At 36.0% G+C, this 27,644-nt stretch overlaps 1 protein-coding gene across 5 annotated transcripts in view; it reads right to left on the reverse strand.

Annotated features, from left to right (window-relative positions):
- The window catches only part of ADGRB3 (adhesion G protein-coupled receptor B3), a 416,394-nt gene that overhangs the window by 9,480 nt on the left and 379,270 nt on the right, over positions 1-27,644 (reverse strand). For 4 of the 5 annotated variants that reach the window (XM_010216525.2, XM_088539906.1, XM_088539904.1 and 1 more), the window contains 7 exons: positions 25,492-25,577; positions 21,883-21,981; positions 21,386-21,557; positions 15,509-15,604; positions 14,184-14,223; positions 11,263-11,906; positions 131-166 (listed from right to left, as the gene is read on the reverse strand). In XM_010216525.2, the coding sequence (XP_010214827.1) occupies positions 131-166; positions 11,263-11,906; positions 14,184-14,223; positions 15,509-15,604; positions 21,386-21,557; positions 21,883-21,981; positions 25,492-25,577 (1,173 nt within the window). The remainder of the gene's footprint in view (positions 1-130; positions 167-11,262; positions 11,907-14,183; positions 14,224-15,508; positions 15,605-21,385; positions 21,558-21,882; positions 21,982-25,491; positions 25,578-27,644) is intronic. The other variant, XM_088539905.1, reaches the window with a different exon arrangement.

Below are 27,644 nucleotides of genomic sequence, written 5' to 3' on the forward strand. Positions count from 1 at the left end.
TGTACAGTATCAGTTGAACATTCCTATGCCATCTTCTATGTCAGAAAGCTAAAATCTGTTAAAACGAACACTTCGCATTTACGTTTATGAAAATATTTTTAATAACCCAGAATAATCCAGTAAAACTTACTTCAAAGTCAAGGTCCGAATAACGTGATTTTCTTCTCTATTAAGCAGTAAAAAAGAAAGAAAAAAGAGGTTGTATTAACAAGGGGACTATTCATCAAATCATATTAATGAGTGTAAATAACATTCTTGTTTTCCTATCAGATATACATTAGGTATTCTGTGAGAGTTTGTAGATTTTATCCTGATAATTTAAGATTAAGCTCTGACTTTGCATATAGTTTATTAGACCGGAATCATATTCTTTTATCTGAAATGAAAACAGAGTGCATTTCACTGGGATTCATAATATTTATGCTATTTGTAAGCAACTGCACCTTTTGGTATATAAAATACATCTATTTCTATACTCTCTTGGTATTGGCAAATCACCATCATCTTTACACTCTTTTCACATCTATTTTTATGTATAGATATACAGAAATGACTTCCCTACATCAGACTTACGTTGGTACAACTCTATTGATTTTAATGTGGTAGCTGATAGCAAAATCAAGCTCAAGCCATCCATATTTTCCATAGAGGCTTCAGCTTGTTTGTTTGCAATGACAATCTGGATGGAGAAAGCAATTAATTTGTTTTACACTTATGACAAATCTGATTCAAAGCATCTGATATAAATAAAGAATTCTTTAGCAGTGGAAATAAGCGCTTGATTGCTTAGACACATGTCCTAAATAATTTAGCACAGAATTTTTTACAGATTCAAAAAGAACCCAATTATGAAGTCAAATTACATCAGAAAGAAGCAGAAATATTTTAAGGAAGAGATAAAAATATTTTTTTCCTTTTAAGGCTGGAAATTAAATGGCATGCAATAGACCAAGGCAATGCAGAAAATAGTGGTAGGAGGAGCAGAAAAAAAGAGTGGAAGAAACATATGAGTGGAAAGAAAAGATGCAGAAACTAGTTTCCTTTGGGGGAGAAGAGTTAAAGGAAGGGAAAAGTACCTCCAGAAGGGAAAAGAGGTGCTACAATTTAATTGATCATTGGGGCTTCCTTCTGTGTTGCCTTCCTTCCTATGGTGTGAAAATGTAGTTCTTGTATTCTTACTCATATCACAACTGCTGAAGTACATGCAATAGTGGGTGACTGGTTATGGAAGAGCAGTGAGTGTATTTGGTTAAATTGCTTTCTTGGCAAGCAGATAAGCTAATTCTTCATTATGCATAATATGCTTTGTCAGTCATGTCAGTCATGAACTGAAGGTCAGAAACGGGAATATATCATTGGCTCCTGGTTAACTAGATGGATAGGTGAACAGCACTATATGCCTCAGTATAGAGGCATCTAATTAATAAATGTTAGGCAAGTTCTTTGTTGCATGGGTAATTTGTTATGGATGAGGTGCAAATTTATTATCCCAAATGCTTCTCCCAGATGTTTTCTCCTTCTCCTATAGGATAGGACAGCTTAAGTCATAGTGAACAAGCCTTTTCAAAATGCACCTCACTTCCTCTGTGCGACACAATACAAACAAGTGGAAATCAAGATGAATAATATTCCTGGCTTCATTAGACTTTGATTTTATTTAATGTAACAAATATCCAGGTTTTAGTAAGCTACTTTTTTTATGGCTAATTAAAGAAGTAATTTTACAACAGTCTTTCTGTAGCTGAAAGCAGGAAATATTTCGAGTCTGAGCCTTTGTGATCATTTTGTGACATACTGCCCAGGAAAATTTTGACTTGCTTCGATTTATAATAATGGGAAGAGGACCAATGTCGCACTCTGTATGCGCTCTAATGTCTAAAGTGTTAGGAGACACACTAAAAAAAAGGTCTAGGGAATAGTAAAAAAAGAACAACCTCTGGAGAAGCTCTCTTTACTCAGCATAGATTGATTTAATAGAACATACTTTAAAAAGGAAATTTAAAAGCAGTGCAACCAACCCTTCGAAAATAAGTAGCACAGAAACTTGAAAAAAAAAAGAAAAGTTTTTGGCAGTAAGAAAGAAACAGTAAGATTATGCCCAAAATTCTTGCAGATAACCAAGTACTTACTTCCCATTCATATGAAGAGGACCAAGAACAAGTACACCTTTGTGACAGGTCTTTTATCATTCCATAGTAAGCTAACACCTAAAAAAATCTACATATATCTAACCAAGGATTTATTTTCAAGTTACGATCAAAACAGAGCACATTTACCCCTGTTAAGGCGCAGTGGTTACAAAAGAAGAAACTTACACAGCAGATAATGAGGTGAAGTTTGCAGGAACAGCTTTGAAAAACTGCTTGAAGAAGCTATTTTTAACCTACAGTTCAATAATAAACCTGATTCCACTGAGCTACTTGACTAAGAATCCTAAATGAACACATGAAATATTTTAGAAAGAGATGTGTGCTTTGCTAAATATTGTGATTTAGGAAATGGAAATATTTTGTATTTTGCCTTAATTTTGCCTGAAAGGTGTCTTAATGCTTAGACATCTCTAATGCTTTTTACATGGTAAGAAGAAACATCTAGCAAACTGCAACATACCTAACAGTGCTGTTGTCAGGAAGATGTCACTATAGCCTTTAGATTACACCAGTTGTGACCAACCAGGTCATAGAACACATTTATCTCAGTGAGGATTTTTCTAGGCTCAACAAGAATCCATCATCACAAACACACTTATTTTAAACCTGTATAGTAAAGAACATCTGTTCTGTGCTTGCAGTGGTGGTGGTTTTTTTTTTTTTTTTTTTTTCCATGGCTGCATGTGGTGAAATAAAGCACAGGCCCTGTCAGTGCCTATTCCACTGAAGACATAAAGAAAGAAAAAAAAAACTGCCATAGGTCAAAACAGAAGCAGAGAAACCTGTAAGTTTCTAAAACATAAAAGACGCTGGTTATGAATGTGAACCTGGACCCCTGAAAGTTGTTTGCAATGCTGCCAGTGACACCAGTGGGTGCAAGATCAGGTCCTTCTTGCTGCTGTATCATTGCCCTGGAAGGACTCAAATGATATTTCTGGGAGAGGGAACATGTTCAGAGGCATGAAGTCAGTGGGAATCTTGACCTTGACTGATAGGCATGGGGTCATTTCCCTTTTATTGTATTTGGAAGCAGTGTAGTTTTCATATAATACAGACCAAGCCTAAAACATGCAAACCACTTCTTAAACAATGATTGTATAAACACTTTTTTTTTCTTAAATGAAGTTTACTTGTTGATTCTCTTTTGCCTGAGAAAAATGGTGTTTTCTGCACATACCTAAATGCTTCGAGAAATCTAGCCCTGGCTTATTCTACAACTTAAATTAATGAAACCCAGAAGAGGAATAAAGTGGAGTAAAGGTAAAAAAAAAAAAAAAAAAAAACTGTCTTGTATCAAACGAGTTGGTGAATTGGTTACACTGGTGTGCCCACCTGCAAAATTTGAGAAGTATTTTACCCAATTCGCAAATGAGACAGAAAGCTGGTGTTTTTTCAAGGAGCAGTGGAAGATGCAGTTGAATTATTAATGCTGATAGAATTTAACAAACACATAACCATAAAGGATCAGATCAAAGGTTCATCTCACTCAGTATTTTGTATCTGAGCAGGTCTCTAGTGATGCTTAAGGAGTGATATACAAAAGACAAGTACAAAGTGATTTCTCTTGCAGTACCTCCCAGCATCCACTAGTTCTACACTTGTAGTTTGGGAATTTCCATGGGAGGAGCTTACATTGTTGAGCTTAGTAACACTTTTTCTTTACATTAATCCATTACTTATTCCATTAGTCTAACCATGTTTCATACTTATTCATAGTTTTGACATGCAGAATATGCTGAGGTAGTGATTTCCACAATTTAAATATGCAAAATATGACAAAGGGCTTCATGTTGTTTAGCCGACTGCCATTTAATTTCATGCTGCTGGTTTTTATATTATAGGAAATATGAGTAATTGTTCCTTATTTACTACTCTGTCATCCTTTTTTTTTTCCAAGATGAAAAGGTTTAATGCTGGAACTGCAAGTGTAACTAAAAAGGGACTGTCTAAAAGACTTAACATACATGCAGTTATTTTGTGGAAGGGAGCTATCTGGGATAATTTGAAAAGACCGAGGAGTGTTGGTAAATAGCGAGCTGGGTATCAATGCACATTTCCAAATGCTACAAAAAGAAAAAAGGTCAAGCCTCTCTTTAAGTGAGCAGGGATATGAATAGCTCTGTCTGAACAACTCCAAGGAGAGTCCTGCATTTGTGCTCTGAACTGTCAGATGCAGAGCCATGCCTGTAAACCAGAGAAATTTCAGATGAGAGCAGCAAAAAGTGCGTTTAAAGGTTTAATAACACTGGCTCAGGAGGAAAGGATAAAAGGGTAATACACAGCTTGTTTAAACTTTGGCTCTGGAATAAACAGACACAGAAGCTGGTTCAGAAACCTTAGAAGGACATAAACAGTGATAAACAAAGCAGGTGTGAGAAAAATTTGGAAAACTTTATCTTTACAAAAAATAAAGGAAATTTCAGGGAAGGTGTGAGAAATAAATGAAGTTTATGTGATCATAGAATGATGTGCTAAAGAAAGAGTGGGAGCTCTTCACTGCAGTCTTGAAAGTGAAGTTGCACAATGCAGTGAAGAAACATATTGTAGAAATATATCTTCCATAGTGGAGAAGATTACCTGAGAGGATTTTTTTCCATCTCTAATTTCTATCACTGTCTGACCTTGATTGATAAAATCCATATTAAGGCAAAAAATGCCTTCATGCCAGGACCAAAGTGAAACTGTGAAAAGAGATCTGCAGCAGTAATTCATTTAAAATCAATTTTACTTCATCCTAATCATGTACAGCTTCTCTGTGTAATTCCAGAGCAACTTTAAACTCTGCTCACTGGGGGACAAAAATAGAACATCGAAGAATAATTTCTATACACCAGCATGCACTAATCTGCTGGCACCAGGAAAGAGCTGCTCTCACCAAATGACTAATAAAATCCATCTCCATCTCTGTAAAACGAAAAATGCCTGGTTTTCTCCTTATTCGAGCCTGCATTACATCACTACCTGATTAATTACATGAGATACTCCTGAAGATATATTACATTGTGCAAAGTATAATTGAAACCAGAGATACCATATTATAGTGAGAGCTATAACCATGCTTCCATTAATATAGACCCTTATTATCAGCAGTTTATCATTCACTCAGAGATTAGATTTGACATACAAGATCTTAGCCTGAGGAGGACTTTTTCCCTGAACGCAATTAAAGAAAAATCTCTTTTGGCCCTTAGAGGTATAAAAGCAGAATGTGAATAGACAGTTCTGATTTAAAATGCCTTTTGTGTGTATAACTGAAAAAAAAATCTTAGTTTCAGAATAGAAGATTGTGTTGGCTGTTATGCTGTAACATGAACTAGATACAAAGCAGTAAATTTTCATGGAAAGGATTAGGAAATTATATGGGAATTTTAAGTCCTGAAAATCTGCTAGCAAATTTAGCACATCAACACATAGTATAAGCATAATTTCAGAGAGCTCAATTCAAAGTTATTCTTGGCAAATTATTCTGGTATGGTGCTCCTTTTTTATGAGATACCCTGCATATGTATTTACTCAACAGACCAAAATCATTTGTTTTGGGTTCCTGAAAACTTTCTGGGGAAACACAGTGTTTCTTACGTGGACAAGCGATAGAAAATATGCTTCTTAGGGATCGTATGTTGTTAAGATAGCTACGTACGTACAACATGAAGTTTGAAATGCATGCTATGCTCTGCAATGCTGACTAAAATTTAAATTCTTCGCATCTTCACTTATGAGAACCAGCTCTGCCTGACGCTACCCTCCCACTCCTGAATCGTTACACAAGAACAAACGGCACCAGCTTCCGAAGCCAGAGGAGTCTCAGACCTACTCACTCAACCACAAGGAAGAGCGGGTTGTGATCGGGCTAGACTGCAGCTCACTGAGAGCCACAAAATTGGCAAGGAGAACTGTCTCCGCAGCCTATTGAAGAATGAAGTGAGGAATGGCAGGGAGAGCAATCTGCGACATGGAAGGCCTGAAAATAAATGCAATCTGGAAACATGATAAAGAGGAAATTCCTGCAGTGCTTGTTTCTCTATTTTTATTCTCGCTTTTTTTTTTTAACATCCCATATCATAAATCAAAATGACTTCATGCTACATTTTGCATTTTTTCTGCCTGATCCTCTGGTAGTTTATCGACAAGATTGACCGCTCTAACTATGTATTTTTGCTCTCCTTTCCTGTTCTTTATTTTTTTATAAGACCTTACTTTTTTTCTTATACTTTTATTTTGCTATTTATAACATTTTCATCTGAAGCCTTCTCCATTTCTGTCATCTTTCTTCTTCTTTTTCTTTTTTTTTTGTCATTTCTGTCTTCCTTTTCTCTCCTCTCTACCCATGCCTCTTATTTTTCTTTCCACTTCGTTGTCTTTTCTGTATCTCTGTATTTCCTCAGCTGTAATAGTATTTTTTTCTTGAAGTCCCACATCTGCTCTTTGATTAAGATGTTCTGCAAGTGATTTTCCTTCAATGTATCAGTGAACGAGTATACAAAAGTATCTTGTTCATACACTCAACTTACTCCTATCTAGGAGGTGTCTTTATCCACACAAGGACTTCAAAGCAGAAACTGGGATAGAACAATAAACAAGAGAAATAGAAAATTAGCAAGAAAAACCCAGTCCTTTTCATGGCATGTCATCCTAGAAAAAGTCCTTTTATTCAAATTGGGAGTACTGAAAAAAATGTATATATTACTTCCCTCCTAAATTATCCTGTAACATTCTCTTGCATAAGGTTCCTTCTTTTCTCTTGTTTTCCTGTTCTGCACACCAACTCAATCCACATATATACTTTTTCCACCTCTTTTACAGCAGATGCTTTTTTTTGTAATAAATGTTTCTTTTTCTTGTCTTTGCATGTACTTTCTCTTATTAAAGTTACATCTCTTTGTCTCCTTTTGCTGTTTCCCATTTCTGCCCATGCTATATAAATCATTCCGTTGAAATGACCCATTCCTGTTCCACAAAGGCTCCTCACATAGTCAGGCAGCAGGTGATCTACTTCTCTTTTTTTTTTTTTTTTAAACACAATAAAGGGTAGAGAAGTCCTCATCTTGGAGATAGGTTGCACAGATCAATCTCTTCCTCTGGGTTTAAATCTCCCAGCCTTTCTCTGAATCTAAAAGGCTAGGAATGCATTGCTTCTCTTTAAGGTAATTTTGCTTTAATGAGCATAGCACTCTTGAGTGCAAGTTTTTAAAACAAAAACCATTTCAAAAGAGTGTATTCAGAGTGTTTCCTTCATTAAAACTCAAACGCTTTGAACTGAAGGAGCACTTCCCAAGACACTTTGATGCCAACGTAGCAAAGCCAATTTGAATCCATGCATATGAGGGATGTGTAGCAGATTAGACAGATGTTCAATTACTCCACCTAAGAAACTCAGTGATGTACTAATATGTCTGCCTGTGCCTATAATCATATAAGCACTTTTGGGTACACAACAAATAAAAAATCACTGACTTGCACTTTGGGATCTGCAGATCCTTAATTTTATACCTATCTGGGTATACTTGTATGTAAATATTATGGTGTTCTGAGATGGCTATCTTTCTGAAAGCTGAAAATCTTCCTTATATAGTAAAGCATTTGATTGCTCCCAAAGAAGCATTCTTCCTGTGATAAAAATATGTTGATATAAAAACTAGAAGAAAGTTTGTGACACTACAGGATTCATTTGACTAAATTTAGGGCATCTGCATTTTTTTCTGTTTATGTCTGAACTACTCATCTTGGCTGCCTTTATGGGGCCAGTAGAGAGACCAGCACTGAGACCATGTAATTTGCTTCATTCTAAAGCAGAGGGCTAAAAGTGGCCTAAAAGTGATTATTTCTCTCCACTGACTTTAAAGGGGATCCTGAGTGAAAAGCTCCTTTCCATATCAAAAAGGGCAATGCCTACACTTAGACATCTAATGGAAAGGGAGATGGAGCAGAGTCAGAAGTCAGGACATACCTTCTAGTACTAATATTATAGTTCTGCCCCAAACATCCATCTCCAATTATCATAATGAATAAAAAAGTGAAGTAAGAAAGAACATGAAAAAGACCTGACATTTCAGCCTTCACTTTTAATCTGTCTCTATGTACACTTTTTAAGTATTTGATTAGACACATTTTCTTCTAAGGGTATCTTTTTTCCTGGAATGTGCAAAATACAGAAAATGATCTTTTCTTTTTGCAATACTGAATTCTTTGAATGGTAATTCATATGTTCCTGCTGACTGGTTTCATAAAACACAATATTCTAGTATTTCAACAGTGAGATGGAGATGAACTTTAAAAGAAATCATTTTCTTTTATGATGTGAAAAAAAACTCATGGCCTGTATATTCCTAAGTGGCCTCTAATTCTGCTGGTTCAGTTTTATGAGCAAAAAGACTACAGCCCACCACAAAATGCAGGGGACAAATAAGAACAATTAGGTGTACATTAATATAGTGTATTTTATTGGATGTCCAGTTGCAAACAGTTAGGCCTGCAGTGTTTCTGTGGCTTGAAGGGTTTGTGAGTATGTAATTATACCCCTGAAATCAGAAGCTGGGCCAGCTCTTAGCTTAAGATGGGTCATATGACATCTGAAGCTACTCTGATAAGATGATACTTCCCCTAAACACTGTAAAAGCTATTCCCATTATTATGTTCCTAATAATTTCTGATCTTAAATAAATAAATAAAAAAACAACGTCAAGAGAGGTTGCAAATGGCGTAGCTGCACTTTATTTACATGAGAACTGATGCTTACTGTATAATTGCAAGATAAAAACTAATAGTGGTGCAGTAATTCTGGGGAAAGCACCAGGAAATGCAGACTGGAGAGGACTCAACTCCCTGCACCATGCAGAGGGCACAGCAGGGCTTTGGCTCATCACTTCCCACCCTTTGAGTGCCCAACACACATTCACGTTCCTTGTCTGGCTCACGCTGGGTCTGCTAGTGGATCTGCTCTTGTATGCAATGTTTTCCATGTGCTCATCTTCAATTCAATGCAGCATATCTTTATCAAAAGATGAAGTAATGCTGTGCAACCACTATTGAGAACCACAAAGGCAGAATCAAAAAACAAAACAGTTCCTTTCATTTTTGATCTGCTCTGTTATCTGTTTTCTTCCTAACACGTGGATTATGTTGGATTCAATTAGGTTTAATAGCCTTACTATTTACAACCTTGTGGACTAAAACACAACTTTTTAATCATAACAGAACAAACTACATATTTAGCACTATATTTTATTTATTTTACTGTATTTTCTGCTGTATATTTAGTAGTCTCTTCTGAGCATAAAAATGAAATGCAGAATGGTGATTTAAATCAAGTATCTAGGCTACATCTTAGTGATAAACCTAAAATATGATACAAATAATACAGTGAAAATATTTTAAATCTAGAGAAGCAGTACAATATACTCATGGATTTTTCAGGCACATTTTCCTAAGTAACCTCAGGAACTGGAACTCTGTGCGAGATGAAGATGTTACTGTCCTAATTTTTCCAATTCCCTATGGTATCCTTCAGCAAGGTCTCCTAGGGCTCCTCTGTCACCAGTGGAAAGAAAGAGGCGTCCCCAGAAAACAACTCAGTGCTCAGATGGAGTGGATGGCTTCTGGTCTTACAGGTATGTCTATCTCCTCAGGGAACCGTGGTCCTTGCTTAAGTATCTTATTTATGCATCTAACCTTTAACTGCCTGGATTTGAGTCTATATATCTCACTGAAAGTATCTGAAATTATCTGAAGTCTTGCAGACAGACAGAAGAGGATACTGCTGGAAGGTGGCTTAAGCTAGCCTGGTTTTGTGTTTCATAAAAATGGAGAACTTTTGTCTACCTTTGTCTAACTATCTTAAGATCTGTTGACAAATACATCTGAGCTGAGGGCTGTAACTTTATAACTGACACAAGAGGGCTTAAAAAGAACCAGTCTGTCTGAGCAGACAAGCACTTAAGCATTTTAGAAACCCATTCGAAGACTTTTCCCAAGATTACACCCATTCACTTAAAACCACATACAAAAATTAGTCACTATTTTGCTTATGTTCCATTTTTTCAACTGATTTGTTTTCAGTTATAGCACAGGCATAATGCAAAGGACAAGGGAAATAATTTACCACCAAACCTTTTAGAATTCTCTCTCCAAAAGATAAACTGATCTGTGATCTTCTGTCCATGTTCTTCAGTCAGTACATGCATAAAAGACCAACTCCATTTTAAAAGAAATATCCATAAGCATTATTTTTATCTATAAAGTATGGACTACCATTCTGTGCCTGAGAATTGAAAAATCATGTAGCTCTTCTGTTTCCCAACGCTGATGTAAAGTAATAGCTAATGGATTCAAGTCTGTGCATACAGTAGACTTGTTTTCAGCTCTCACTTCAGAGAAAGAAAGTACTATATATGCTGGATTTCATAGCATTGAAATGTTGTTCTGATGTAGTTCTGATGCTTTGAGGAGACCATATTTGAAATCACCTCAACCTCACGGGTGATTTTGCATAAGTGAAGACTCAGTAGGAATGACCGTATCTGACCCCTTGGTCTCAAGTGTGGTAAGTAGCTTTTAATGTTTAAACCCTACAAGCAGATTTTAGTAATGTCTTGCAATTTCCTCAACCTGCGCATTCAAACTAAATCACTAAATGGTGAACTACTGGATCGAATCATCCTGGATTTATACTAGAGAGAGCAGAATCAGACATTTCAAACAAACTCTTTTTCATGAGACATATTGTCAGCAATAAAATTACAAGTGTTTTCAATTACTTGTGCAGGAGGAGTCAATGATCATCATTTGCATCTGGCAGGAACGTTTTTTCTTCTCATGGCAGCACAGTATTTCCCAGTGGACTTTACCTGGTAGGTCATGAAATCCTTGGCAGTTGTGTAACAGGTTGAACCCCCTATGAATAGTTTCATATTGAATGGTTCTGAAAATTTATCCTTGTTTTCTAGGTACAAATACTTCTGATACTAAGAGGAATATGAACAGCAGTGCATGATTTCAAACAATAATTTATGCTGATTTAAAACATTAGCAGCAACCTGTAAACACAAGGCACTATTTATTACCTTATCATATAATTAGAACAACACAGCATGCAATTTCTTTATGTGTCACTGACCTCTAAAGAGCTCATTGATATTGTGGATCCAGTTTCACTTCTTGATAATCCTGCATTGTCATCCAGTTCTGAGGCAATGAAGTTCTTTACGGCTGTGCGGGGCTCAAATGGTAAATTCTGCATATGCTCTTGGGTGGGAAGATGCTGGTCTAAATTGATATTAAATTGGTCCATTACAGAGGGATTCATATTGAATTCTGGATTAACTTTGTAGTGTAACAGCCTTTCATGAGGCAACGTATCCATGCCTATATTCATTTTGCTCTCATCTTTCAGTGATGGCTGGGTATTTACTGAGCCCCGGGGCATGACTATGTAGTCGCTTTCTATCATCCTTTCTTGAGGATGGACTATGTCCATATCTGCTCCTCTCAAGTTATCATCAGTGCATAAATACACAGTCCTTCGTAACTCACTGTTGTCTTTTTTCAAACACTGATTAGCCAGTTCGCTCATACTCATAGGCATATGGAGACCTGTGGGCTGCTGAATGATGACTTTGGAAATGATGTTTCCAGGCAAGGTAGAATAGCTCATTCCTTCAGGGTTTGGTCCTTTTTCCTCCTCTTCATCATTTAGCGAAATTCTGGAAAGTGTTCCTGTTATAGTGGCTGCTCTGCAAGGTCCGATGTCTTTATGCAGAACTGCAGATCAAAGAAAAGAGCTCTTACAATGTGAATCAATGTCTCTCTAAACTTCGTCTTTTAGTTGTGGCCTTCTTTAACATTGTGGCCTTCTTTAACAGACACATTTTAACTTTAATCCATCAAATAACTTCTATAAATATTGCTTTGAAAAGGGTCTTATTTCATCAACATCTACCTACTGTATATAACTGATACAGATCTCTGTTTAAGCCTTACTTTAATTACATAAATCAAAAGCAGTCCTTCAGTCATTCCTACTTTCTCATGTAGATCTTGCATGCCCTACAGCTTAAGCAAAAGTCAGCCACATGGAGCTTGATTAAGAGTTTAAAAAAAAATACACTATGGCATCTGTACTGCCATTATTAGCTACAAATAACCCCATGGAAAAAGTCAAAACAGAATGTAAAGCAAAATCATTTTTTTAAATCCATCCTAATGATCTTCTGTAAGATTATAATTATGGACATGTGTTTCTGAGCTGCTATTTTTTTCACTGATTTATTTCACTGATTTTGTTCACTGATTTCTTTTAATTCTTCCGTATGCAATTATTGACTAAATAAAAGTGGCATATAATCAAATTAGGAAGGAATTGCACTGATAGCAGAAAGACATATTTTACCACATTCAGTAAGCTTATAAAAACAGAAACATGTCTCATAAAACAGTCATAAACCACTTCTGATGTAGGTCTCCCTGGTCAAGACTGTAGCAACCTTGGTTAAGACCGTAGCAACACCCAGCAATTTTTATTAGGCTAGGCTTTACACATAAAAAATATCAGTCTCTTCATCTACTACAAAAATTCCAGGGACACTGAAGGACGCATTCAAGACCAGAGACTCTATTCAATTTCATTAAATATATATATAATAAGTCTATAACTCAAGCGTTGTAATGGAATAAAAAGGCTACATAAGAACTTTTTTTTTTTTTTTTTTTTTTTTTTTAAATAACCTGATACTGGACATGTTCTAGTTAGATGTCAGGATTCTCTTGTCCCAGTTTAAAATAATAGGTTAATTTACAACGGTTCTAGCTTGTGCGGTGAAATTCAGCTCATGGGCTCAGACAGCAAGATGACTTGGAGTATCTCGAGTGCTACATTTAGATCCCCTTTTGTAGCCGGAGGGTCTTGATGACCCAGATCCTCCAGAATCTGTCAGTTCACTGCAATGTTTCACAGCAAACAGCTCATCAGGCAGCCCACTCTACTACATCACGCAATGCTCTCTCTGGTTTTTCAAATAGGAAAAAAACAATTTCTCTCTCAATAATGTTACAAGAGGGAAGGATTAGGGCATTTGCAGATATACAGCACTGTGACTTAGCAAAAATTTACATTCCCTTCACATGCTCATCTCCTTCATGCGTTGTTTCCAGTTACGCATGTTAAGTATGTTCTTTCAGTGATGTGTTACTAAATCTTCCATTAAAGGGAAAAGAGCTTAATTTTTTACCTAGTAAAGCCTGTTTGTAACAGTATTCAAAGTCTACCTCCTTAAGGAGGTCCCTGACATGGCTATTTGAAATGCAGAGCAATGTTGACAGAGGTAAAAAAAAGGGAACTAAATGGACTAATATTGGATTCATGGACTAATATTTCTCTGCAATAGTCGGTTGCAGGCATGCATTTGCATTACAATATACTGCCTTTCTCCTTTTGGCATGCACATAAAAAAAAAAAAAAAAAAAAAAAAAAAAGCTAAAATATACAGACCAGTACCTTATTGCCAAAAAGACAAAGTCAGCATTTTTTAAGGGTGAGTATTTGGAAACTCAAACTTCACCTTACTGAGATCATCCTTCTTGTCTCCCCTTATAACCAGAAAAAAGAAACAGTATCATCAGGGTGTGTGATGGGCAACAGCTAAGGTAGACTCTTGCCCTGACTCACCCTGCAGAGAAGTGTCACTCTTTCTCCGCTTCTCCTCATTGAAAATAGAGAGTCTAGACAGACTTACCTCTGTAGGAAAAAAATATCCTTTAGGGCTATCTCTTAGATCTAAAATTTCTCTAGGGTTTAAAAGACCATTTATTTTTCAGTACGTACTTTACTTAAGCAAAGTTGGCAGGGTGAATTGGTTAAAATGTGTATTTTTAAAATGCAGAGGGAGGCAAAGCTTTTATAGAAAATGAAATAAATGTGTTCATACAGTGGCATCAGTTTAAAATTATAACTTTAAGTTGGGAACAATTACAGCCTGATATTTTTCTTATTTTTTTCTTTTTTTTTTTTTTTTGACTAAATGGCTGTCCCAATGTCCTTACCTGATCGACAAGCAATGTCCACGTCCTTTTCAAAATCAGTCTGTAACAAGAAACAATGAAAAAAGACAGCTATTATTAATTGAAAACCGGACCACAATGCCTTTTTTCCAACTAGCGCTTCCAAAATGTCCTACTTACAGAGTCATAGTCTCTTAAAAGTGGTTCTTGTTGCTGAGAAGGTGAAGTATATTGTTTTACAACAGCAGAGCTTTACAAAGTTTCCTAAAGTATAACTGGGTGGTTTTCAAAGTATGCTGCCTGACCAGAAAAAATAAAATAAAATAGGTGGGAGTATGTAATTTTAATAACACAATACAGTGTATATTTTTATGTATATGGAAGAGTAGCTTCTACTTCTCATGGAAGGATCATCTTTAAGGACATTTTTCATAATAATTTTTTAAACAGAAGTACGGAAAATATCCTGCAATATAAATTACTGTAAATAAGTGTAATCCAATTAGTCCACTCTATCTGAAAGTAACTGTTATGTGTTCCAATGGGTAAAAAGGAATTGTCAGAAGTAAGAATGAATTTTAATGGATGAAAACCCAAGGTCACTTTTCATAGTTAGAAAATGCTATATAGCTCGCTCTAGAACTCAAGTATTTTCCGGTAACATTTTTATTTCCATGAAAGGTTTATTATTTTAAAAAAAATTGCTAAAACTGACCTCCTTTTTGTCTGTGAAACTCATGCATTGGATTCTTTCACTATTTTTTTCAAGGGCACCCGCTCAAGGATCTTTGCCTTTTTAGGGTCTGATCTTGTTTCCATTATCAATGGAGACAATGACAAACTGTCATTGAAAATGAAGGGATCAATATTTTGACTTAATGTATACCTAATTATATTAGTAAATCCAAATTGGTATAGCAATCCATTCACTATCTCTGTAGTTCAAGCTAGTAAATAGATTCTCCTTCTAGAGTCTCCAGCACTTTCTCCTTGTCTGAATTAATTTGAGGAGAATATTTTTGAAGTCTTCATGAAGAGAAGACTGTCAAATGCATTAGTACTTTTTACACCAATGGTATAAAAATTCATTATATATTATTAGATTATTTTTCCATGTCTTTTGCAAGGATCTTTCATCATAAAGAACAGCGGTGGAAGATACTAATTCACTGTGCTTCACTAAGTGATCACACCAATAATTTAAACTTCCTAAGAGATTTAATCACGGACACAATGACCTAAACAGATTTATGTTTTAAAACGATGTTAGTGCTTCTGCTGTCCATACTTGCCATGTACAGTCCTGTAAGTTCTTTTCTTTTGGTTAGGAACACTAAATTCAGAGTCAAAGGAAAAAAAAATCTAACCATTATTTGAGCATGTCCATTAGGAAAAGAACTTGAAGAATCTGCATTGATTGGATCCTGGCAGTTTCTTAGTCGACATCTGAATGCATCTTGAACCTGTGAAAACAATATCTTGTACTGATTCTTGTGCAACATCACATACTAATGTTATTAAAGATTAAGTTAAACTGTACGGAATATAATGCATGGTTTTTCTTTAGCATACTGAATAATCCAGAGCCAGTAAACATAATTGCCTAACTGCCATTTCGTACATTTTCTGTATTTTTTAGCTGGTGCAAAGTCTGTCAGTCAGTCACAGAAGCCCCACAAAGTTGAATTTGCCAATGGACAAAATTAACCATCAAACATGGGTGACTTGGTATATGACCCAGATATCCAAATTTCTCTTGGTGAAGTATTTGTCTTCTCATTCTGTTTGGTATAGGTCTAACAGCTGGCTTAATAAATGTACTAACCACTGCAAAACAAAACCTGTTTTCTGCTTCATACAAGTAAGATTCTTGGAAGGTGCACAGTGCTCTCCTAAGTATTCTTTAAAGTATAAGTGAGTTTGCAAGGTGTTACTGATTCCAGTCATAAGCTTTAACTCTTTATAGGGAATCTCTTGAAACTCTTCTAGGAGTAAAACCCTTCAAATGGGAAAAACAACTTCAGATTGAGCACAGTAATAATTTGACTATTGGACTATTTGAATGGAGTCTGGTTTCCTAAAACTGAAAAGTGGAACTTCTAAAGAATTACTGTTTAATTAGTCAGATTCATGAAGTCAATTTGGAAACTTGCCCTAAATCACAAAAAGATTTCAAGAATCGCCTTTCTATAGGAAAGACTTGGATTTTGAGCAGAATGTATGTATAAATAGGTTTTATTATGCAATTATTTTGCCAGAAAGCTGTGGTTCATCAGAGAACCATAACCAGAGCAAAAATGCAGTTCCCGTTTGCTGACAGTACAATGCAAATAAATTTTGCTGAATTCTCACACATATTAGGGACAGCAAAACAACTTTTGGAATGAAAGGAGTATTTTTATCAGTATTTTGACAGTATAATTAAAATATTTTAAAACTTGAATTTTGATTCCATAAATTCCTGTAATTACATCAATATTATCAACCTGACTGCTAGATGCAACTTGAAAAATAGTAACTTACTTCAGTGACCTCCAAACAGAAAACAAACTAGTATCCTTTCCCTTCTGAATATGGAAATATTGTTAATGAAATGCCTATCAAAAATCTATGGATAATTTGTAGTCATCAAAAAAGAATAATTCAGTAATGAAAGCTGAACATAAGGTTTCGCCTCTAAATAGACCGTATTCTACTTGCAAGCTCCTTCAGAGTTTTCACAAAAGGAAAACAAAATGGGGATTTTTTTTTTTTTTTTTGTAATTAGGAAGCATTATTTTAAAGTGCTCAAACCTTTAGTGAGTAAAAGTGCTCTGCAGTCTTGACAAGTGACTGCTGCAGGTGGAAGAAGACTAATATAGAATAGAAAGAAGAATGAAGTTTTCAGCATTTTCTGTAATGGATGTTAGGATACTCTTAAATATGCATGCTTCTTACAACATTTTCTAAATGTGAGCAACATACTATTTGGGCATGTCAACAAAATGTCAAACAGAGCCATGTCCATAATATTGACATATGCTGCAACCTCTAGGCATCCTCGCACACATCAGAAATAAAAAGTTGAGCTGCCTAAATACTTGCTTGTTTTTTAAAGCCAGCTATTCAATATTGTTGTTTGAATATGTAAAGCCTGGGTTATCTTTATCCTACTTTGAAGCATAATCTTGTTCCCTGCTCCTAACATCAAGTTACAAGCCGTCTGTAGAGGCAGGCGGAGCAGGGGAGGCAGATGTGATGAACGTGCGGATACCAAGGAAGTGGTTTCCTTAGCAACAGTAACCAACTCCAAGCTTTTATAACTAACCCTCTCCCTACTCATGCTTTTTCTTTTATTCTCCTGCAATACAGAAATGTGGGCTTTAGATGCCAACGGTGCATTTAATCCAAATGCACTCTAGTCAACGGAGCACAGCAAAAGGAGAAAATGCATGCAGTTTCCTCCCAGAAGCAGCAGAACCAGAGTTACTCAGTATGATTCAAATTAGCTTCAGACAATCTTGAGTGCAGGCAGGTCAGGCAAACTGTTTTGCTCTGATGGTTAAGAAGCTGTAGCACTAGCTTTTGCTCTCAATCTCTGCTCTGTGACTTACAATGCACATTCTTCCAATGCCCAATTAAGTATTTAAACAGCAAAAAGAAGAGAAAAAAATAGTCACCTTTCCAGCCTAAGAAGGCAATACAAAGCAATAATACATAACTCTCTGCATTTTTCTTACCTAATTTCTAAAGTTGTTCAGATGAAATATACAGTATAATTATGCTTATTTTAGAAGTTAGGAAATAGAGATATAGAGAGATTTGTCTTTCCCAAACACCTTACACTGGTTCCGGCAGGCAGAACTGAACACAGTGCATCACTTACTTCTCTGTCCTTTTTATTTCTTGGTTAGCAAACCCCCTGTGGCTCCCTAATGTAGCCCTTCTCACGCAACATTATTGATGCGGCATACTTTTACTTCTGGAAATAATTCTGACTTCTAGAAGTCCAAAATATTTCTGCTATCTATGTTTATGTCAATAAGTTAAGGGGAAACAAAAGCGTTTTATAAATAACTGTAGAAGTCTCTCTATCTTTGTAGATTAACAATAATAAGGGCATAGTAAAGCTGGGCTGTCCTCTTTGTTTGAATTTTATTGTGATATATTCCACCCCACATTTTTTTTTTCTGACAGCCAGAATTATTGTTTTGCCTATGGTGGCATGCTATAAATATTAGATCAATCCTATAGGCTATAACTGAAATAGCTTTGTAGTTGTCATCAAGTATGATAAATATGTTGGCAGGTTTTCACTGATATGTACTGGCAGAGCAAAACGCTTCTGCAGACAACAGAAAGTAACAGATGATTCTTTCAGTTGGGGAGGTATCAAGTGCAGTGCAAAGACTTTATTGCACACTGTGCACGATGGCCACTGTCTTGGCTTATATCGGGGACTGACCTGGTTTCTACAGCTAGACTGAGGAGACAGTTTGAAACATGCCTTATTGAAGATAAGTCTCCTTCTGTATATTAATTTGTTTCAGTTAATAGTTATGTCTTTGCTGCTGCAAACTGATCTATACAACATATTTTTGATTTTTTTTTCAAGTGCATCAACACTTACTTCTCTGCTGTCCTTGAAGAACTCTTATACTCCCATAGAAAAACAAAAACAATCAAAAAAACCCTTAATCATATCCTCAAATGTTTTGCCCATCTATAATTTAGATCTGGAGAGTAAGAGAAGATACAATGTGTAATGTCAGCTACAGTTCAAACAACAGTATGTCTATTCTTCTGTCTTCCTCCACCTTCACTGTCATAATCTTGACTGAGCTAATCTTCTCATTACTGAGTAATTTGTCACAGTACTTTTATTTCTACCTAACTTTTCATGCCTGATGAAAAAAAAAAACCTCCCCTTTATGATCAGACGGTACTACAGTGCTTTTGAGGTCTCACTGGGAAATTTTCTTATGAGATCATTTCTAAAGCACTATGTGGATATCCTTATTAGATGTATTAATGGATGCCTTTCTTTTAGAATTTCAGTGTCAGCAGCAGGCCCATAATTGTCAAGATTGACTTAATGGAATGACTCCTTTAAGTAGTTAACCAAAGTGATGGTTCTTTGCTGGCAATGAGATCTGCATATGCGATTTGCCACAAAAGCAGTGAACAAAGTAAACCATAGCTAGCTACTGCTTTACACACACAAAAACAATTAAGATTCTATATTCCTGTATTGACATACAAGAATATATTTTTGTGAAATGATTGCATGAGAATCACTGAGTTAAAAGTGGCTCACGTCAGGATTCTCCACAAATTTGAAAACTGAGTTTAATTATAGAAAAACCTAATCCCACCTTGATCATTTGAGTCCTACCTGTAAGGTGAGCAAGAGAAATGAGATGTTCAACAGTATCAAAGTATCAAAGGAAAAAAAAGAAGTGCTTTCCTCAGACTTGTCATTAAGCTATGAACCTCTCTTGAGTGCGATGCTTGGGGCGTTGTGGAAAGATCCATCAATCTTATATTAAACCAACAAAACGTTATTTTTCCAAAATAAACTTCTGACATTAATTGACTGTATCAGGCTTTGATTTCTTATTTTTTTACCTTTACACATCATGTTATCTTTAGAATTTCAAATGGATATTGGTCTTTTTATTTTTATTTTTTTACCAAATCTGTTATTTTGATTAACAGGCATGTGGTGCAAGCTTTCTGCCTACTTCACAGACAGTGCTGTTCATGATGCATTGTATTTTGAAGGTTTCATATGCAATCTTGAGCTAAAAATACATATTTTTTAAAATAAATATGGATATAAGGATATGTGACAGTTAGCATACACTTTCCCAGATTACTAATATATCCCAATGGAAAGAGGAATTTTCTAGATGGGAACAGTAGGGAACAGTAGGGAACTGTTTTACCGAAAAAATGAAGTATACATGGTTGCAGTGTCTTACTATTTTACTAAGAGAATATGTAAAATGGTGGACTTCAATTCTAGAATGACAAAATATATATAAAAATATTAAAAATATATTAAATTATATATATATTAAAAATATATATAATTTGGGAAGGAAAATGATAGCGAAATAAGAGGATACATAAAATAATTTGCCTTAACTTGCATTTCTTACTCTGCACATCTTTTTATCCTGAATAACCAAAAACAAACAAAACAAACAAAAAGTGAATAGCCTGTATAAAGTGGATAAAGACACAACGAAAAAAAATCATTCTTGTGTGATTTCTTCAAGAATATACTCTTATATTCTTTTTTTTTTTTCTGTGATCTTCAATATATGAAGACTCTGAATGGTGGAAAGGAAGACCACCGTGTGAGATTCCTCACTCTCTCAGTGATTGCCAATAAACCTCTTCTGAAACATCTTCCCAATTTTTAAGTCCTGAAAAATAGACATGAACTCAGTAACAGATATGCTATCGGAACATGCTCCTGCATGGGCTTCTGCTCATGTTTGATAGAGATTGTCACTTCCACAGTTATTACAGTAAAGCTGTTGTGTGAATGGTCACAAATCCATTTCAATAAAAATGTTAGATTAGTTAGTAGATTAGCTACATTACGGACACTTTCCTGGAGTCAGAGCCAGTAGTTTCCTGCTAAAGAGCACTTAATGTGATAGCTTTGTCATCAGATTTGAGTGGTGGTGAATTCAGCAGTGGGTGGTTTAGAGTTGTGAAGGGCAGGACAGTGACTTCAACTTTTCCTAGCTGTTTTCAAAGCTTACATCTGTCTCCATCCTCTTTTTCCCTGTAGCTTAAGTATATTAGGACTTGAGTGTTGTAGAACTGAAAGGAGAGCTCAAACTTACCAGCCACATTTTTTGTTTTGTTTCCTCTTTCAGGAACAGTACAAGTAGAATCATTTTGTATTTGAATCAGTGTTTCAGAAAAATATATAGCTTTTGTTCTTCAAAAAGGGGCATTTGTGTTAGGCTTTTCTATCACTCATGATTTTGGGAGAGCCTAGCACTTGAAAAGCTGAACTTGGGTTTGATTAATATTGACCTCTAATTAAGTTTTATACTGAAAATGACATTCTACATCTACAATTAATTGATCTTCCCCTTTGTTCCTCTTCACATCTCATCATAAAATACTTTTTTCCTTCTAGAAAATATATTTCTGCACAGCAAGCTGGATATAATATCAAACAGCAGTTGGGAGATTAGCAGGAACAAAGCCCTTTAGAAAACTGGGAAGCCATTCCTCACCTCCCTTCGAAGAATACAATGGACCATGACAATAACAAAGCCTTGTAATGAATCAAATACTGCAAAAAGAATCTGAAACAATATTGATCTTTTGTCTGTCATGGCCAGAACTGCAGACATCCAAGTCAAGGCCAGAAGTGGCAACACCACACAGGAACTCCAAAGAGATGCCCTATTGAAAGAAGAGAAAAACTGCATTGTAAAATTGTAGGCAAACAAGTAAAAGCTCACTATTAAAATAAAACGTACTTAAGAATGGCACTTTATCAAGTTAACTTGAAAATCACAGACAAATATATAACTGTGCTACTTTATGTTCTAAAGAATATCCTGTATTCAGTTAATAAACACATTTGCTTTTTTTTTTTGTTAAAAAGTATTTAAATGTGCTCAGCACTCAATACAGTGTTAGCAAACACAGTCGTCATCATCGAACTATTGTCTCACATGCACTGTATAAGATTTGTAACAAGAAGATGTAAATGATCAGGACTAACATGGCATTACTGGCGGTGGTGGCTGACAAAGCTGTTGTTGAAACTACTCCACACTTGGCACATTTGAGCGTCAAACCGCTATGAGGCTCACTCATCTGACTGCAAACAAACAGAACACCCACAAAAAGAACAAAATATTGAATTGTCACCAAAAAACGTTGCTACTGAAATTTAGCTTTTAAATATGACGTCATGCAGAAAAATTAAGTAGACTTATTCAAGATGAATGCTCTAGACTGTTGCAAAACTGTACTTTGTACTTTACATTATTGTTAGCTTTAAACGTTAATGCTATGGGGCTTCATTTCATGCAGACTCTATTTCTTCCATTTAAGTCAAAAAAGGCCCCAAATGTCCAGTGATCAAAACTGCTAAATACACTGAGGAAAACATAAGCACGTGCTAGGATAGACACACAGAGTGAAATCCCTCTATTCAGACCACTGAAAAGACTGTTGTATCCGAACCGACTTGCTTGAGAAAGGGTAAAGGACGTAAACAGGAGAGGTATGAAGTAGGTACAATTATAGAGCACTATCAGGGAAAGGAACTTGTCAAATGCATCAAATCAGTATGGGCATCCTGCATAATCAGATTTGTACTAAGGATGAGAATGACCCACTAACATCTGAAGTGATATTATTCATGCCATACAAAGGTCTGAATACAGGGCTTGAAATGCATGGAATCTGATGAAATAAATATCAATTGATACTTAAAAAAAGGGTGACCTGTATTGCCTTTTAATAAAACACAGTACACAAGCATTAAGCTCAAATCATTTTGATGAGTACCTCAGCACCTGTCAGAAGAGCTAAAGGGCAAAACCTGGAATTTAAATTCTCTTTTGAGTATATTGTGCATTCAACTTCCTGAGTTGACAAAGCAAAGATATTTGCTATTCCATATCTTTCTGCCATCAGAACTAGAAATAACCATAGATGACTGAGACATGCAATTATAAACAGGGAAGATTCTTTACCTATTTCCAGCTGGAAAGCAGTGAACATGGTGAAGAAAGGTAACACTTCCATTTTTTTCCCCCAGTTATTTCACCTGATTGAATTCGTTCTTATTGCCAAACGCAACATTCACATGTTTTTAAACATACCACCCAAAACGAACATTGAACGCCAGTGTTTTCCATTTTGGTAAAGCAAGAGATGACTCTTAGTATAAACAAGAGTGCTTAGCCACGACCTGGTGTAAATTTGATAGTAAGGTGTAAAAAGAAGTCAGTGAAACCACACCAGCTTATACCAGCTAAAGATATACTCTAAAGAATGAACCTTAAAAAATGCCTTGAGTAAACTCAAACCAGACTTGGGAAAAGACAGAGCACTGGAACAGGCTGCCCACAGAGGTTGTGGAGTCTCCTTCTCTGGAGATCTTCCAAACCCGCTTGGATGCCACCCTGTGCCACGTGCTCTAGGTGACCCTGTGTGTGCAGGGGGGTTGGACTAGATGATCTCTAGAGGTCCCTTCTTAAGGTTCCCCTTAAGCATTCTATGATTCTATGTTCTTGACAGGAAATGCTTTAATGTTATCACACTAGCTTCTCTGTAGCTCTATGAATCTGTTCTCTAGATTGAAAATAACAATAGTACCTGCTGTGTTTGTAAAACCAAATATATTCCTTCTGGCTGGACATATATTTCTGTTGCCCTTAAGCCAGAAAGACTCACTGAGATCTGTCAAGATGACATATCCTATTCTTCATTTGTTGATTCACCAGATACTTACTAAGGCAGAAATGGCTGGAGTTAGCAATTTTTGCCCCATATGCTGCTTTGATTCTACATTAATAATTTCTATAGTTGAACTCTGAATGAACTACAGATATAACCCCAGTCTTCACCAGAAAGAATAAATTTGCCTTCCTGAGCATAGTTGGCAAAAGATATTTGAGAAATGAGCAACAACACCCTTTCTGATGGAGACCAAACACTGCACAAATTCCCATGCTCCAAGGAATGACTCAAGACTTCTTGCCAAGTAGTAGCAAGCAATGCTGTTGCCAAGCCACTTTCACATGCTATTACAGAAGTTAGATTGTTGCTTGATGAGGGCACCTATAGGCTTCCCTAAAGGTGCTGGATTGCTTCTGACAGCATAATTTATAGTTCTTCACCCTTTTACTTTAAAGTAAAATACCCTTTTACTGTCGTACACTTTTAGAAGGAAAGTTATTTGGTTCACCAGGAAAGCATACTATAAACAAATAGATTTCTCTCGCATACAACAGAGTAGCTGAAAAAAAATCATACAATTAGATGTAAGTTCTGACATCCTTAGAAAACATCTGAAGCCAAACCTGTGGCTGGTCCAACTCCTGAAATCACTGGAATTAGAGCAGATATTAATCGAATCTGCTGATTACTAAAGAGTTACAGCTCTTAAAATAATTCGGAGAGTTCTACAATACTCTATATTTTATCAGTTATTACACAGTTAATAAGGTTGATGGAGCAATGTAGACAAAGGTAAGATCAAGAAATTAATACTTTCTAAGGAAAAGGGCAACATTTTTGTCAGAAAGAGAGGGAAAAGAACAGAAAATCAGAAGTATTTAACTAAATTAATATCAAATGCAAATCACCAGCCAAAATGTTTATCATAAATCTGCTCATCTAACCAAGGAACTGAACTTTTCAGGAATGGTACTGTTACCAGGATGATAAAATAATTCAAACTGAAGCTTTAAGAAGTTTACCAGCAGCTGTAATATACAGTAAAATGAAAATATCATTGCTATCACTGCTAGAACTCAGACATTGTTGCTGTTAAGTACAAACTGGCCCAGAAGACAGAATACTCAAAAGATGTAGCTGTAAAAATATACTGCAGTTTACCATTATGCGAAGTTCTGAGATATTTTCCTAAGCATTAAACAAGTGATGATGCACATGTGAAATATTTTTCTCCAACAGTGAATGAATCTATTTTTGCTGTTACAGTGCTCTGTTCCACTGAAGAACATGGGTTTTGAAAAGAACTCTATTATAATCCTCTCTCTCTCATGAGAAAACACTGAATTTAAATGAAATTGCAAACAAATAATGACAGAAAGAAGTATAATTTTTGTCTTTTAAAGCATTTTTTTTACTTTCAATTTTCATCACACTAATTTAAACAATACCTCTGTGTATATAAAAACACAAGCAAATTCTTCACATAGTTAGAGTGCCAGAACAGAGTGCCATAACCTCACTAAGGCTGTGTCACTGGAAAATGCTAGACACCACAGTATTTAAAGCTCATAGCAAGGGAAAAAAAAAGGTTCCTTCTGTACATACATTTCATAAAATTGTTTTCTGAACTGCAATAATTCTAAATGTGTGACACTATAGCAAAACCCCTGCTCAGATTTGTTCAGTCCTCATTCTTACTCACTTAATACTGTTGTACTTGTGTTTTATTATGTTTAGTCTGTTTAGTTGCATTGCCTCAGAATAATGCAACTGCAACTTTTGAGATGAATGGAATCTGTTAGACACGCTGTTACACTTATTTAAAAGTTCAAAGCACAATCAAATGCATTTTGGTGAATATTTGTAATTGAAAATTGGTGATATAATCTTCATAGAAGTTAACCCAATTGTTGCTTACCCCGCTCTGTGTTTGAGCTTTTTATCTAGGATTCCGTCTCTGGAAACAAGTTTATTAAAGACCAAAATGCCAATCACCATGTTGACCTGTCAAACAGAAAACACACAGTTGAGCCTTTAGTGTCTGAAAGAAAATATTTTTATCCTGATATATTCAGAAACATTTTTATTTATTTATTTATGCATATTTATTCAGAAACTTCCTTTTTCATGCTTCCAATATGTCTCATGTTGGACATGAGTGTGTCCATACCGGAGTGTTTCACTAGAGATAATTTGGCACAATTTCCAAACACAATAAAGTGCATATTTTAAATAGGTCTCACACAAACATTGCAACACCTTATTTCTGAATCTTGAATTCTGTCTGGTAGCAAAGTATATGCATACTTGCCTGCGAGCAATGAACTTGATATAGCTTTAGTATTCCCTCAGTTTTAATTGCAATCATATAACCTAATCCAGGACACAGAACACTGAATCTGAATTGTGTGCAGATAGCAGACCTAGTTGTACAGCACACAAACGACCTAAACATGCTACTTTCTAAGCATTTAATGCATAGGTAAGTGTCCTTGTTTAAGAAGAAGCAGACTGGCTTTTCCATATTGCCCTGTGCATCAAGCTTGTCTACATCTTTCAGCAAAATGCCAGGCATAAGCCTTGTTTGACTGCAGTTCCCTTTTACTTAGAGGAACAAATGAATGGCTGGGTAAGTTTGCTTAGCCCCATTAAAGAAAGTGATGTTGAGATCACACACATCCATTGAAGATCTAACCTAAAAGACTAATCTAGTATTTCAGCAGTCAGACTTTGGCACTCAGTGGATACACTAATTGCATTTAATGGACAATTTGATGAATGCTATGTATTCTCAAACTAACCTCTATGCACCTAACTCTGCATGAGCCTACAAAGAGGTAACACCGAAGACTGAATATACTAAAAATGCTCATTTTTAGTTTTTTTTTTCTTTTTGGGGGGGAGGGGAGAGGGAGTGGCAGGAAGCATATAGAAAAGGGAAACCTGTTTTTTTTTTTTTCTTTTAGACAGATTTATAAAGACCTGTTCCAAAATACCTCATGGTCCCCAATCCCTCCTGCCATCTCTTTTTCAGTCCTTCTTATCATCACTTCATTTCAGCATTTACATTTTTCAGCTGCTGCTATATAATTCTTTTGCTGCATACACTTAGCCTTAAGTGGTTGCATAGAACAGCTCCTTCCACAGCTACTAACTAATGGGAGGGCGAACTGCGGCTGGGAGCTCAAACACCTCCGAATAAAGCTTGCCAATTACACAGGGAACATACAGTTCTGCGTGAAAATTATGACTGGCTTTTTGTAAACATCCTTGGCTTCTCTACCATGACAGGGACTGTGAGTTGTACAAAAGGATCCTGGCTTGCCTCCAGGCAATGCTGAGACATACTCTATGGGAGTAGTAAACATCAATATCAGGAGAATCTTTATAGCAGAATGGCTATATCTTTGATGGCTACTAAGACTGTTTGACTTTTGCAAGGGGAAATCAGCAACAACTGGTGGTGATCCTGGTACAACAACAACAACAAAAAACCCAAAACCTGTAATCTCCATTTCAGATGTAAGCAAAAAACGCAGAACAAATGGTTATACAAAGGTCATACAAGCTGCAGAGCAGCAACCAGTGGCGCATGCGGAGTGTCACTGATCTTATCCTCAGGTGGACATCTGAAAGAGTTCTGGTGATTTGGGCCCTTTAACTATGGTTTTTCTTCACTGATTGTGATAACTTGCTTAGATGCAGAACCCGACATTGCAGACGTCTCCACAGTCAGGCATAGTGAATCCTACACCTTAATGCATTTCCAGGATTGTGCAAGACCAATGCACAAATGAGTAACATCTCTCAGATACCATGGCTTTTTTTTTTTTTTTTTTCCTTTTTCCTGCAAAAGCAGTAGGCACAGAGCCCTTGCTGCCTTTGCTGGCACAGCAATACTCTGTCAGGCAGCACTGAATCGAGCCCGCCATGAACTTCACAAGGCACTGATAGCTACGTAGACGCTGTTGATAATAACTCAGCGAAGCCTGTAACTAGTCTGCTGTGTAACCAGGCAGCACATTATTCTTTCACAGCACATGGAGAGATACAGAACTGATGTAAAAGATG

This window comes from Tinamus guttatus, unplaced genomic scaffold (genome assembly GCF_059628265.1).
Source record: "Tinamus guttatus ecotype Peru unplaced genomic scaffold, ASM5962826v1 Tinamus_guttatus_pri_ptg000051l, whole genome shotgun sequence".
NCBI classification, from domain to species: domain Eukaryota; kingdom Metazoa; phylum Chordata; class Aves; order Tinamiformes; family Tinamidae; genus Tinamus; species Tinamus guttatus.